General features: G+C 16.1%; 4 protein-coding genes across 4 annotated transcripts; 1 reads left to right on the top strand and 3 right to left on the bottom strand.

Annotated features, from left to right (window-relative positions):
• Positions 1–2,133: 2,133 nt before the first annotated feature.
• Positions 2,134–3,800, bottom strand: PRELSG_0831000 (conserved Plasmodium protein, unknown function; the record flags this gene model as incomplete). The annotated part of the gene is made up of 3 exons (XM_028676392.1): positions 2,134–3,263; positions 3,365–3,421; positions 3,746–3,800. 3 exons carry the CDS (start codon positions 3,798–3,800, stop codon positions 2,134–2,136), a joined length of 1,242 nt encoding a protein of 413 aa, XP_028532885.1.
• Positions 3,801–5,706: 1,906 nt separating this feature from the next.
• PRELSG_0830900 (conserved Plasmodium membrane protein, unknown function) lies at positions 5,707–9,447 on the top strand (the record flags this gene model as incomplete). Its single annotated transcript, XM_028676391.1, has 1 exon — positions 5,707–9,447. One exon carries the CDS (start codon positions 5,707–5,709, stop codon positions 9,445–9,447), a length of 3,741 nt encoding a protein of 1,246 aa, XP_028532884.1.
• A 520-nt stretch (positions 9,448–9,967) lies between these two features.
• On the bottom strand, positions 9,968–10,480 carry PRELSG_0830800 (conserved Plasmodium protein, unknown function; the record flags this gene model as incomplete). The annotated part of the gene is made up of 1 exon (XM_028676389.1): positions 9,968–10,480. One exon carries the CDS (start codon positions 10,478–10,480, stop codon positions 9,968–9,970), a length of 513 nt encoding a protein of 170 aa, XP_028532883.1.
• Positions 10,481–12,517: 2,037 nt separating this feature from the next.
• EF-Ts (elongation factor ts, putative) lies at positions 12,518–13,788 on the bottom strand (the record flags this gene model as incomplete). The annotated part of the gene is made up of 2 exons (XM_028676388.1): positions 12,518–12,652; positions 12,856–13,788. The coding sequence occupies 2 exons, from the start codon at positions 13,786–13,788 to the stop codon at positions 12,518–12,520; spliced, it is 1,068 nt and encodes a 355-aa protein (XP_028532882.1).
• Positions 13,789–14,131: the final 343 nt, after the last annotated feature.

Below are 14,131 nucleotides of genomic sequence, written 5' to 3'. Positions count from 1 at the left end.
TTTTAATATATTAATGTCTTTATTTTTTAAAATAGCTTTCTCCATTTTTTTCTTTGTAAAAATTTTAGTGTTTATTTATTATGTAGTTGGCTAATAAAATGAATTATTAATATATTTCAATAAATAAAAATATTGTATTAATTAAAATAAATAACATTAATAACTAGATATTAATTCTTAAGTACATTAACCACCTATTTAGATATAAAAAAAAAATTCTCAAAATATTTAAGAATTGTTTCATCAAATAAAGGTAATTCATAAAAAAAAATTCTTTTTTTATTTTTTGTTGTAATATAATTTTTTTTCAAAATAATAATTTTATTTTTAATTATTAACTTATTATTATTATTTCTATTTTGAAATATGGAAATTTGAAAGACTACATAGAATAAAAATATTCTAATTCAGTGTTTTAATCAAAAGTACTGGTTTTTTATAATGTGTATTTTGTTTATGTATAATGCCTTTACCTTTTAAAGCCTTCATAATTATGTTAATATATAGTTATGTTAATTTAACTTCTAAATTCTTTATAAATGTGTCTAACACTCAATTTAATAAAAAAGAACTAAAAAAATATTCTTATAACTTAGCTAATATTTTATCTTAATAGAATGTAATGGAAGAAAATATCTCTGTTTTATATAATATGATAATACTTTATAGAATTATTTTATTACTTTTTTTCTTCTATTTTATTCTTTTTTCTTTATTTTACAAGGAAAACTTATGTTTTAATAAAAATAAATTTTATTTATTTTATTTTATTTTTTAATTTTAATAGACATCATATTTATGTATATTATTTCATAAATTTTATTTTATAAAGTGTGTAAAATACTTAAGAAATTACATTATTTTTTATTTATATCACAAACAAAATCATTTAAAAGTAAAAAAGGAAAATATATTTTTTTTTTTATTAAGAAATAAATGAAAAATAATTTTAAACTAGTATTTCTGTATATTTGTCTATCTTCTTTAGAAAAATTAAAATATTTGTAGAAACAAAAAAAAACATAAAAATTTTACTTGAATTATATACAAATGTTTTGAAATTAAATATTTATATATACTCATATAATAATATCTTTAAAATATTTCTAATTATTTTTAAAAAAAAAAAAATATTATTTGCGTAAATATTTAAAATTAATAAGGAAACTACAAAAATAATGAATTTTATTATTAGCAAAAGCAGAAATTTTTTAAATTTTTACTTCTTTTTCCTAAATAAAATCAAGATAAAACTATTACTTAAAAAAAAAAGTACAACATTGTATTAAATAAAGAAAAAACATAATAAAAAAATTAGAAGTTATAAAAAAATAAAATTATTCTTATAATAATTTCGTTTATTCATTAATTTCCTTTTGAAATATAGCATATAATCTTACGTATATATTTAGGTAATGAAAAAAGAAAAATTATATATATATATATATCATACATGATACTTATCTTAATATTTTACTTAATGCACATTAATACTAATAAATAATTATATAGTATTAAAACTTAAGTGTAAGAATAGAGATAAAAAAAAAATGTTAAAATTTTAAATAATTAAAAATTAAAAACAAAAGTGTCGTCACTAGTTAATAATACTTATTTCCAAAAAAACACTAACATTCTTTTTAGCAATATATAACAATTGCCAAAGTTATTCTATTTTATATTTCATTATTTTTCTAAATTTCACTTATAAGACTATAAGTAGATATTTATATAATAAATATTTTTCATTTTTTTTTTAATATATTCTTTAAAACTGTTTAAAATTTTTTTTTTAATATTTTGCTTATAATTCCATTTTAAAGGGTTATATTATGATATACATGTCAGTTAATTATTTTTAATTAGTATTTCATTATTGAAGATAAAGGAAAGACAAAATTCAATAACAGCAAATATATATATATATTTTTTGTGCTTTATAAACAAATTACAAATTAAAAGAGAAAATAAAAAAAAATAAAAAATTAAAGCACATTTAATTTATGTATACATTCTCATATGATAGACTAGATCCTATAATAATATTTTAAATTATTTTAAAAATATTAGCTTTAATACTTTTTTTTCAGTTTTATTTTTATTATCATACATATTTTTTATGTTACATTTCTCTTAATTCGTATCAATAAATTCAATGGGTAATGAAAGTTGACTGCTATTATTAACTGAGAAGTTATCTGTTTCTGTTGTCCTCTTTTTTTTGGAATTTTCCGAATTAACATTAGTATTACTATTGTGGAAATATTTATCGGAAATTTCAAGTTCATCAATATCTCCTACAGAATATGAACGGATTAATCTTTTTTTTCTAGCTTGCTTTTTATTAATATCGTACATTTTAAAAATTAAATAACATCTTTTCAATTCCTCTTTTTTGCATTTTGTAAAATTTTGTTCATATATATCTTTACATTTATCTTCACCAGAAAAAAAGCTGCCATTATTTATTTTATCTTCTGATATAATATCTTGATTTTCAATTTTATCTAATTCATTAACGCACAAAATATATAATTCTTTTATATCTTTATTCCCCTCCTCATTTAAATTAAGATTACACTCAATAGAAAGAGTTAAACTACCTTTTCTTTTCGGGAAGATTCTAAGCATGGATATATCATCATTAGACCAAGTGAATATACCTCCAACTGCATACTTCCCATAATCTTTTATAGAATCATTGTTTTGAGGATATGATATATTAGCATTTGCACTTTTTCTTCTAAGGGAAAAAATAAATGGAAATGAATGCCTTCTTTTACCTTTATTATTATCTGAATTATTAACATTGCCTGCATAACTTCTTCTCATAATATTTTTTATTTCTTTATTAGTAGAATAATTTTTATATAATGAAGCTTTATTTGTGTTAGCTTGTTTTGAACTATCACTATTAAAATTATAATGAAAAGGTTTTTGAAATAAAATATTCTGATTAATTTTATTTGTAGATTCATTGGTTGAATATTTATAACAGTTTTCATGTAATTTGAACTTTGAACCTAAATCCATTTTCTCGTATACATTATTATCCTTAGATAATGAAGACAAATTTGTTTGCGGAGTATTTAGAGAATCTTCTTCATTTTTATCATTATTATTATCTATATATGAAAAACTTTCAAAACAGCTGTATGATCTATTTCTTTCTTGTTCATTTAAATTTTCACTTTCAAATGATTCACAGTTATATCTGCTACTTAAAAATGGTATTTTATCTTTAATTGTTTTAAGTAAATTACCTATATAAAAAATAGTTTTTACATTTCACGTATAAATAATATATCACAATTTAGAACTTATTTTTCTATTTTTTTTTTTTTTTTTTTTAATATAAAATTACGTGGTGAGCTAAATCCCCTGCGTCTTCTCCTTATGGAGTTTTCAGAATTTTGTGACGCTGTTAAAAATACATATATATATATATATATAATTAATATTATGTAATATTTTAATATTGTATTAATATACAATTATTTTTAAATTAAAAGATTTAATATGTAATATTCAGTATTTTTATCCATGATATTATACGTTCATGGTTTTTGTAAATTTTATTATAATTAAAACTAGATATAAAAAAAAACTTTTTAAAAAAACATCATTTCATTAAAAATAAAATATTAAGAAAAATATAAATTATATATTTATACTACTATTAAATATTTGTCTGTAAATTTTTTTTTTTATAAAATATAAATATATAAAATTTTCGTGAACTAACCTTGAACAACATTAGAAGATATTAGAAAAAACACAAAAAAGAATAAAACAATCATTAAATAATAATTCCTTAAAATTTATTCAATGTTGTTATTTTTATGTCTTTTTATTATTAAATAATTATTTCAAAAGAATGAGAATATTACATATATATATAGAATGTATCTTGCTGCCCTATGCTTTTCTTCGTTGCAAAATATTATCTTTGGGTACTTTATGATTTGCTTCTTTCATGAATTTTTTCATTAATATCATTAGTTACATTAAATCCTACATCAGTTGTATATATCTTTTTTTATATTAGTTTTTTATTTCACTTTAATTTTAGTAAGTTTTTCACTAAAAATATTTTAATTTAAAAAAAAAGTCAATTTTTTTTTTATTTGTAATAAAAGCTAGAAGATCATAAAAAAAAACATTAAATTTAAAACAAAGAAAACTCATAACAAAAATAAATAATGTCATGTAGTGTTGTTTATTATTTCAAAAACAATTACATTTTTTTTAAAAAATATTTATATTTAAAAAAGAGAAAAATCAATTAATTTTTTTAATGTACAGAAACTTGATAATTGGTTATAAATATTATAAGTAAAACATTTAAAATGAAAAAAAAAATAATTTTTTTTATTTATCTTACATGGATATATCTAATAAAAACAGTTACACAAAAATTTAGTTGATATCATTTAATTTACTTTATCAAATAATATATATGAACAACTTATATAAAAGAATAAAGATATAATGTAAAATCAATACTAAAAATTAAATAATATCATTCACAATATTTTTCTTTTATTTTTGTATTTGTATTTATATTTTGTTTTAATTTTGTTTGTGTTCTCTATTTAATCTATTTTTATAAATTGTATTATAACATATTTTGTTTGATTTTATTTTATTTTACATCATATTATATGTATTTTGTTATGTTATTTTATTTGATTTTTATATATTATTGTTTTATTTATTTTATATATATTTTTTTTTGTTTTTTTTTAATTTTTTTCTATAAAGTTTTTTATTATATGAACATCAATTATTATCACATGCAACTTATGCTTTTAATATTAAAAGTTGTTACTATAACATAAAGTTGTACAGTATCAACTTTTAATTGGTATATATTGCAAAATAAAAATTTATAATACTATTGTATTTTAATCACTTTAAAAAATTGTAATAAAGTTGTCTTACATTTAAAAATAATTTATGTTAGGTTTTTGGATAAGTATTATTCTTTACATTTTTGCATATGATTAATATTGATTATTGGATAAAAACGGTAATATTATATTTTAAAGGAATAAAGTATTTAAAATTTGCATCTTAAATAATTAAATATATTAATCTTAAAAAATTAAATATATTAATCCTAAAAAATTAGATATATTAATCTTAAAAAATAAAAAAGACTCTTAATAATTGTTAGTCTAATAATGGAAAAAAAAAAAAAAAAATAGTAATTGATAATAGAAAGTAATATATTTAAAAAATATAATTTTTAAAGAAAAATTAAAAAAAAAAAAAAAATTAGTAATTGAAAAAAATCCTATTTTTATCTACAGAAAGAATAATATACACAAAAATTACCTTATTATGCAAGCAATTAATAAAACATGTGTAAATAAAAATATTAAGGGTTTATTCTCTTATAAAAATAAGTTCTATAATTTTTTCGAATTCAATAAATGCACAATTGGATTCTATTATTTTTTTTTTTTTTTTTTCTTTTCTTAATATATAATTTAAACATATTTTTATATGATAATATATTTCTTCCTATTTTAATTTGATAAATTATTTAAATTGTTATCTTCTTAATTTAATACTTTTATTTAATTTTTTGTTTGAAATTCTAATTATATAAATATATATATGTATATAATTTTTTACTTTATTTTTTTCTATATTTTTTGTTTCTTTTTTATTTATATTTTTTTTAATAAATGTTAAATCATGATAAACTTTGAAACTTTTCTGTTATTAAATGATGAAATATTAAAACCGTACTCTTTTTTTGAAAAAGTTTTGACATATTATATTTTAAAGAGACTAGTTAAATATTTATTGGTTAAATATTCGAAAAATTATACAATAGAAATTTGCTCATGTAATGAATTAAATGTAAATAACCTATTTTATTCAAAATATATAAATTTTTATAAATTGCAAAATGATAGACGGCTTTTAAACTTCTTTAGAATTATATTAAAAGAGAAGAAAACAGATTTTAAAATGCACTATAATAAACATGATATATACATAGATAATCATTCAAATAAATGGAACAATAACATTTTAAAAATATTATATTTTTACTATAATCAATTAAAAAATAAAAACAAATTAAAGTGTTATGGAAATTTTTTTTTATCTTTTTCTACATTTATAATAAGTCTGTTACATTATGAGAATAATGTTATTAAAAAGAAAGACAAAATATTATTTTTATTTTTATTTTTATTATTTTTTACAACAAATTCACCTATGAAAAAGAGGAACTTAAAAAGGTTTTTCAATAAAAAAAAAAAAAATACATTCTTTAGCGATTATAAAGAGTTATATAATATAGTATATACACATTTTAATAAAGTTAAAATTAAAGATGTACAAAAATTATTTAAGAATCATTTATTCCATATACATATTTTTAATGAAAATGTTAACGAAGAAAAAAAGAGTGAAAAAAAAAAAAAAGTTTTAATCTTATGCAAAAAGACCTTATTTTATCTTAATGAAATATGTGCGAATTATATAAAATTATTGAATCAGAATTATAATATATCTAATTTAAAAGATAAAGAACAATTATTAAAAAGTTTCTGCCTTCTTAAATCATATGATAATAAATATCATATTTTTTCATTATATAATAATACTATAATGAATAGGAAAAAAAATAATTTTTGTCATTTACATGTTTTATTAAAAAATATATACAAAAATAAACTCATTTCAAAAGAAAATATGAAAAAAATTATTTATTTTTTAAGGAAGAAAATTGTTTGTACTTTTTATTTTAAGAAATATTTAAAACTTTTTTATTACAAATTTCTTTTTAAATATAAAAAATTAAGAAATAATCACTATGTCATTAAATATAAGAATATGAAAAAACATCAAAAAGAAAATAAAAGATTATTGATTAGTGAAATTAATTTTATTGAGGAAAAAAAAAAAAGTTCTTTCACTTTAATTTGTGCATATATCTGTCTTATAAATAATAATAATTATTATAATTTATATTATTTTTTTATTTATCTATTAAAAAAAAATAAAAGTATAAGTTTTCATGAACAAATAAATTACTTCATTAATGAGATCGCAAAAATAGATGCAAAATGCCAGTATATATGGAATATGAAAAATATGTTTTTTTATTTTTATGTTCAAATGTATCTAAAGGAAAATCTAAATATTATAAAAAAAGGTAAGAGTAAAAGAAATCTTTCAAATGTTTTTTTATTTTTTCTTAGAATAATTATTAATTCAAATAAGTACAAAATATATAAGAAAAAAAAGAAATTAATATTTACAAAAAGCATAATTAAGACAGACATATATAATAAAAAAAGGAGTTTTAAAAAATATATAATTCAAAAATTATACAATAATAAAAATACAATTAATTCATGGGATTTTAGATATAATTCTATTTACTACAAAAATAAAAAAAAGCATAAATGTGTTATTATGAAAAATTTTTTAAAATATTTACGTAAGAATTTTGATTTTTTCTTTAAAATTTTAGAATGTAAATCTTACAATTATATGGCTACATCTCATATTTTTATATTATATAATTTTCTATTCTTTTTTTGTTTAAAAAAAAAAAAAAAAAAAAACGGTTGTAATTTCAAGATTTATTCAATAAAAAATATTCTTTATAAAAATTATAGAATTATTTTACACAATAATATTTATTATTATGCTTTTCATAATTTATTTCTTATGCTTTACATTCAAAAAATATATCATTTCTTAATTCAATATTTAAATAATTTTTTTTTTGTAATTTTTAAAAAAAATATATACACTTATAATTTTAATTCATTAATTATTCAGAAATCATATAAACAATATAAAAATCCATTTAACGATAAATTTTATAGAAACAATTATTATAGTTATGATAATATTTATAAAATTGATAATACATATAATAATAAATCTTCGTGTTGCTATAAATTTAATAGTTCTTATAAAAAGAAAAATAATAGTGATATTTCAAAAGTTGATATATACAATAATTTTTATTATAACATTAACAACATAAATAATATATATTATAATACTATTTGTAATAATTATAACAATTATAATTCCAAAAATAATTTAAGTAAGTTAATTATAGATAGAAATCAACTTAATCAAATAAATAAGAATCATTCTTTGAATGCAATTGTAAGAAGTAATTTTATATATATCAATAATACATATTTAGAATTTTATATATTTCCAAGAAAAAAATATTGTAGAGTAGGTAGTAACATTAACATTTATTTTTTGTATGAAAGAATAAAGTATTTTTTAATAAATTACAAAACTAATTTAAAAGACATGATAAAATTTCTTCGTAAATTTTATAAAGAAAATTATTATCTAAGTTTTTATACAAATACTTTAAGGAATATTTTTTATTGCATATGTAATTGCAATTCTTTTTTTTATGAGTTATTTTATAATTTAATTATACCTCTTTTATTTCAAAAAAATTACTCTAATACAAAAAAAAAAAAAAAAACAGTAATAGCTCTACTTCATGATTTCGATTGCTATTTTATGAAAGAATTAAAATTTTTGAAAAAGCATTACACGTTAATCAAGATTAAGTATGAAGAAAAATATAGACAAATGAAAATAAATAATAAATTTCTAAGAATATATTCGAATTATAATAAAACATATTCTAAAAGTATAAAGAATAATAAAAAGTGGATTACTAATAATTTTCATATTTTTTCTATTAATAGAGATCTTTGTGTATATAATATGTTAATTTCATTCAATAAATTAAAGAACAAAAAAACAAAAAACGAATATCAAAATTTTTCTTTAAGAAATTATTATTTCATATTTTTTAAATGTGTAATTAATTTAATTCATGAATATTCTATATATGTGTATCATATCCTAAAAAAGAGTTTCTATACTGAAAAAAATATACCAACTTATTTTAATAAACATTATATTAATAATTTAGATAATAATTTTAATAAAATTAATACTAATTTCATAGTGAATAAAGTAAAAAATGATTTAAATTATACAAAATATAATAATCCAAAAAATAGAATAATAAAAAAAAATATAAATGATAATAATAAATGTAACGTAGTAAAGGATAATGACATATACAATAGCAACATAAACAATAGTAAAAATTATAAGGATAAGGAGGTTACTTATTTTTATCTCAACTTAAAAGAAAATTTAAATTTTTTATATAAAATATACAAAGATATTTTTCATTTTTTTGAGGTATTTAAAAAAAATAATTTTATATTATTCTATGTTTTAAAAAAATTAGTTCTTTCATCAAAAAAAATTAAAAAAAAAATATTTTTTTTAAAATCCTTTTTTTCCATTAATTTTCTTATGTTTTTGTGTGAACATACATATATATTTTATATACTTAAAGAAATATATAAAATTCTAAGAATTATATTTAGCAAAAAATTTTATATATCGAATTAATTGAAATTTTCTTTTGTTAGATAAAAAAAAATTTATGTATCTTTTTGTTTATTCTGCTTTAATAATTTTTTAGTACAATTTATTCTTCATAATTCTTATCTCTTAAATTTATTAATTTTTATTTTAATATTATAATAAACTAATATATAAATAAAAAAAAAAAAAAAAAGAAAAAAGTTGAGATATATATATTTTTGTTACTTTTATTATATAATTTTATAAAAAAAAAAAAATAATATACATTTTTAAGAAAACAAACAGAATAAAACAGCATCAAAGTGTAGTACTCTACAAAAAATAATTAAAAAAAAAATTATTTCATTATACAATAATCACTAAATAAATATGATTTTGACTAAAAAAAAAAAAATAAATAAATAAAAAAAAGAAGTAAAAACAGAATATAGCAAAGACAAAAACAAATATATAAATTTTTTTTTATATTTTTATTAAAAAATATATGAAGTATTCTTCTAAAAGTATATAAATACATTCATTTCTCCTTTTTTGAACACTTTTTTTATACTTTTTTATTTTCTTGTTGATAAGCATAAATAGCACAAGCACATTTTCTATGTTTTATGTAATCACTTAAAATGTAATTAATACGTTCATTTAATAAATCATGTAAGGCCATATAGTTTAGTTGCAGCTGTTTCCTAACTTTAAATTCTTTTTCTAATAGTAATTTGATTTTACATGTACTATTCTTAATTTGCTTTTTTAAGTATTTTATATTATTTTTATAATTTAACACTTCTCTTTCATATAAATTGTTTTCAGAAAAATTCATAATATATTTCAAATTATTTTGTTTTACATGTTCTTCCTTTTGTAACATTGTTAGTTTTTCTTCTAATACACTTCTTAATGAATATTTTTCATTTATTTCAATCCTTAGTAATTTTAGTCTCTCAGTAATATTTTTTATTTCTTTTCGAAAATTGTTTTCATTTTCATCATTAAAATTTTCTTCTATATCGCCGTTCAAAAATGTTAAAGGAAAGCTATCATAAAGAATCTGTTCGCCCATTTTTTTTTTTACAAAGAATATATAGAGATATTTAGAATTTAAATGGTATATATCAATTTTTCAATTACTTAAACTGCCTTTTTTCTATATATAATTGATATTTCTAGTGAGATTAAATCTATATGTTTATTATTATACTAATAGAAAATTTTCTACAAAAGTAATTTATACATATTTAAAAAGAAAATTAACTGCTTGCCATTGATTTCCAGATGTTAAAATAAATTTCTTTTCATTTAAAAATAATACTGTTATGCTAATATTGCACATAATCTTCGTTTATATTTTTTTATTATGCTATTTTTTTTTTTTTTTTTATTCATCCATTATATATTAAGACTTTTTATTTTATTTATATTAAGAAATAAATAGATGAATGTATATTAATTTGAAGCATCAAATTTACGTAAAATAATTTTTTAATATTGAGTTCTTTTTTTTATTTTTAAAAAATAATCCAAATACATACCAAGAAAAATCATAAAATTATAAGATTTCATGAATTATAATGAATAAAAAAAATACAAAATGAACAAAACAAAAAAATCCTTAAGTTCATTAAAGGGATTATTCTTAATAATACTTTATTCAATACACAACATTTATATAAATGAATCCAGTTTTATAATTATAAAAAATGAAAAATAAAGAAAATTTTTTAATTTGATAAAGAAAACAATAAAAAATTTAAACGAGAGATATCAATGGCAATTCCTTAATGAATTTAAACTTCTAAATTATGTATTTATTTTTAATTTTTATTTGAATATATACATAATTTTAATTTAATTTTTATTCTTATATTTGTTTTCATTTTTCTTTTTATTTTTCTTTTTATTTTTCTTTTTATTTTTATTTATTTTTGTTCCTATAATTATTTTTACTTTTACTTTGCTTTTCTCTTTTTTTTTTTTTTTTTCCAATTTTTATTAGTTTTTTTTTTTTTTTTTGTTAAGTTATTTATAAAAAATTTTTATTCAAAAAGGTTTCATACATATAAATTTTTAAATGTAAATATTTATTTTCTAAATGTATAGTATTCTGTAATAATTAGAAAAATATATATATATATATATATACATACACTCTTTTTATATTCTATGATTAATATTCCTTTTAAAAATAATAAAATGGCACTATATACTTTTAATTAAATTATAACTTTTTTTTTCTTCTTTTTTTGTTCTAATCCTTAAATTTCTATAGTGATATTTTTATATATGATTTATAATAATACCACCTCATAAAAATTTTGAATGATTATAAAATTAATTTAATCAATTCATCAAATAATATTAAATTATTATATTATTTAGAAGTTTATTATCTAAAAATATTCTTTTTTATATTATACCCTTTTAATAAATAAAATTTTTTTTTTTTTTTTTATAATAATTCATTTTTTCTTTTTACATTGTATATTATTTAAAAAATAAACTTGTTAAAAAAAATTGAATGAAAAAAATAACTGTTAAAATCATAAAGTAGAAATATATTTATATTATTAAGACAAAAACCATTACATAATTCTTTTATGATTATAGAAAAAAAGAATTTTATTCGAAAAAAAATAATACCAAATATTTTTTCATTCTTTATATTAAACTTGAAAATTTATAATATTAAATAAAAAAATAAAGAAAACTTTTTTTTTCTTATAAAAGATTAATTTATTCAGTATGATATTAATATATATATAAGGAAATATTAATATATGAACTCTTTTTTTTTTTTTTTTAATATAATAATAGAAAATTAATTATTATATCTTATGTAAATTTAAACATTTATATTTCTTAATATTCAAGTAAAAAATAATTTTTTAGTATATATTTTTTTTTTTAATAAAAATGAATTATAATTCTTATTTGTATATTTTTTTTAATAATAGTACGTAGTTTCCCTAGCATAACTCTCTACACACTATATATAAAAAGTTTCAGAAAGTATTACTAAAAAATTAAGAGTTTATTTAAAAAAAAGAATAATGAAAAAAAAAAAAAAGATAAAAATTATTTTAAAATAATATGCATTTCCTTATTCTATTAAAATATTTTTTTCCCCTATAGCTAAATAATTAAAATATTTTACATTTATATTTATCTTATGTTGTAATGAAAAATCTTTAATAATTTCGGAAACTTTTCTTTTAGAATCATCAAGCATATATTCCTGAAAAAATAGGAGAAATAAAATATATAAAAAAAAATTAAATAGATATGTAAAATGAATGAAAAACAAACTTCTAGGAAAATGATATAAATGAACATAATAAATGTGAGTTTAAAAAAAATAGAAAAAAATAAATAAAAAAATATAAAAAAAATGAAAGGTTATATTTGACCTTGTATTTTTATTGTTTATGTAATTTTTACCTGTTCTAGTAACACTACAGAGTTGTAAAATTTCTTCATTTTGCCATTTATCATATTATTCAAAATATTTTGAGGTTTTTTTATATCTTTTAATGATTGTTTAATAATTTCCATTTCTCTCTTAATGATTTTTTCATTTAATGTATCAATTGAAGTACTAATAGGTTTAGCTGATATTATATGAATTGCCAGATCATTTGAGATATTAACAATATGCTTTTCTTTTATTTTAAAATTTTCTTTTAAATTATCTATATGCATAACTAGTAAAACACCAAACAATCCCACATTTTCTTCAATTATATTGTGAATATAAAAATGCAAAAATTCATTTTCATTTTTTTTTATATATTTTGTATACCTTCCTATCTTTATATTTTCACGAAATATATTTCTTAAATGATTCAATTGCTCTCCAACCGTTCCATCTGAATTATTATTTTCATCAACATATGGTAAGTCTAATATATTATTAGTATTGTCATTAATTAATATAACATTTAATAAATTCTTTACAAAATTAACAAAATTTTTATTGTTAGAAACAAAATCAGAGTCAGTTAATACTTCTAATATAACGATCTTATCATCTTTGATTTTTGATCCAATTAAACCTTCTTTCTGAGTTTTAATGTTTAATGATATAAATGAATTTTTTATATTTTTTCTAACATATTCTATAGCTTTATTCACATCATTGTTGCAGTTCTTTAGTGCATTATTGCAAACTTGAATACTTGCATTTGTTGCCTCTCTTACATATTTTAATAATTTTAAATTTTCATTTGATGAATACAGTCGACTATTAATTTTTTTTACTCTTTTAAATTTATTAATATTAGAAATTAATTTTAAGCTCTTATTATTTTTAAAACATAAGATAATTAAAGAACTATTTAATAGTAAAAATATGAAAGAATGAAACAATTTCATTTCATTTAGTTTTTTAAAGATGTAGTAGTATAGTTATGCTTTATATAAATTTGTAAAAGAGGTAAAAAAAAAATATATATGACACATATTTTTATATATTCAAAATTGATGATACTAAAGTAAATAAATAAAGATATTAATTTTCATTATAATTTATATTACTTTATTCCTTTTATATATACATAGAGAGAGAGGGAGAATTTTTTTTTATTATTCAATTATATACAATTATACTAATATATAAATATTGTTCACTTCAGTATATCATGTATCATTTTACTTCTTTGTAAACAAAAAAAAAAATATATATATATAAGTTATATATGATTGATACACCATTTTA

Source organism: Plasmodium relictum (genome assembly GCF_900005765.1).
Source record: "Plasmodium relictum strain SGS1 genome assembly, chromosome: 8".
Classification (NCBI taxonomy): Eukaryota; Apicomplexa; class Aconoidasida; order Haemosporida; family Plasmodiidae; genus Plasmodium; species Plasmodium relictum.
Note: the sequence above shows the minus strand (reverse complement) of the source record. Positions and strands in the feature narration are given on the sequence as shown.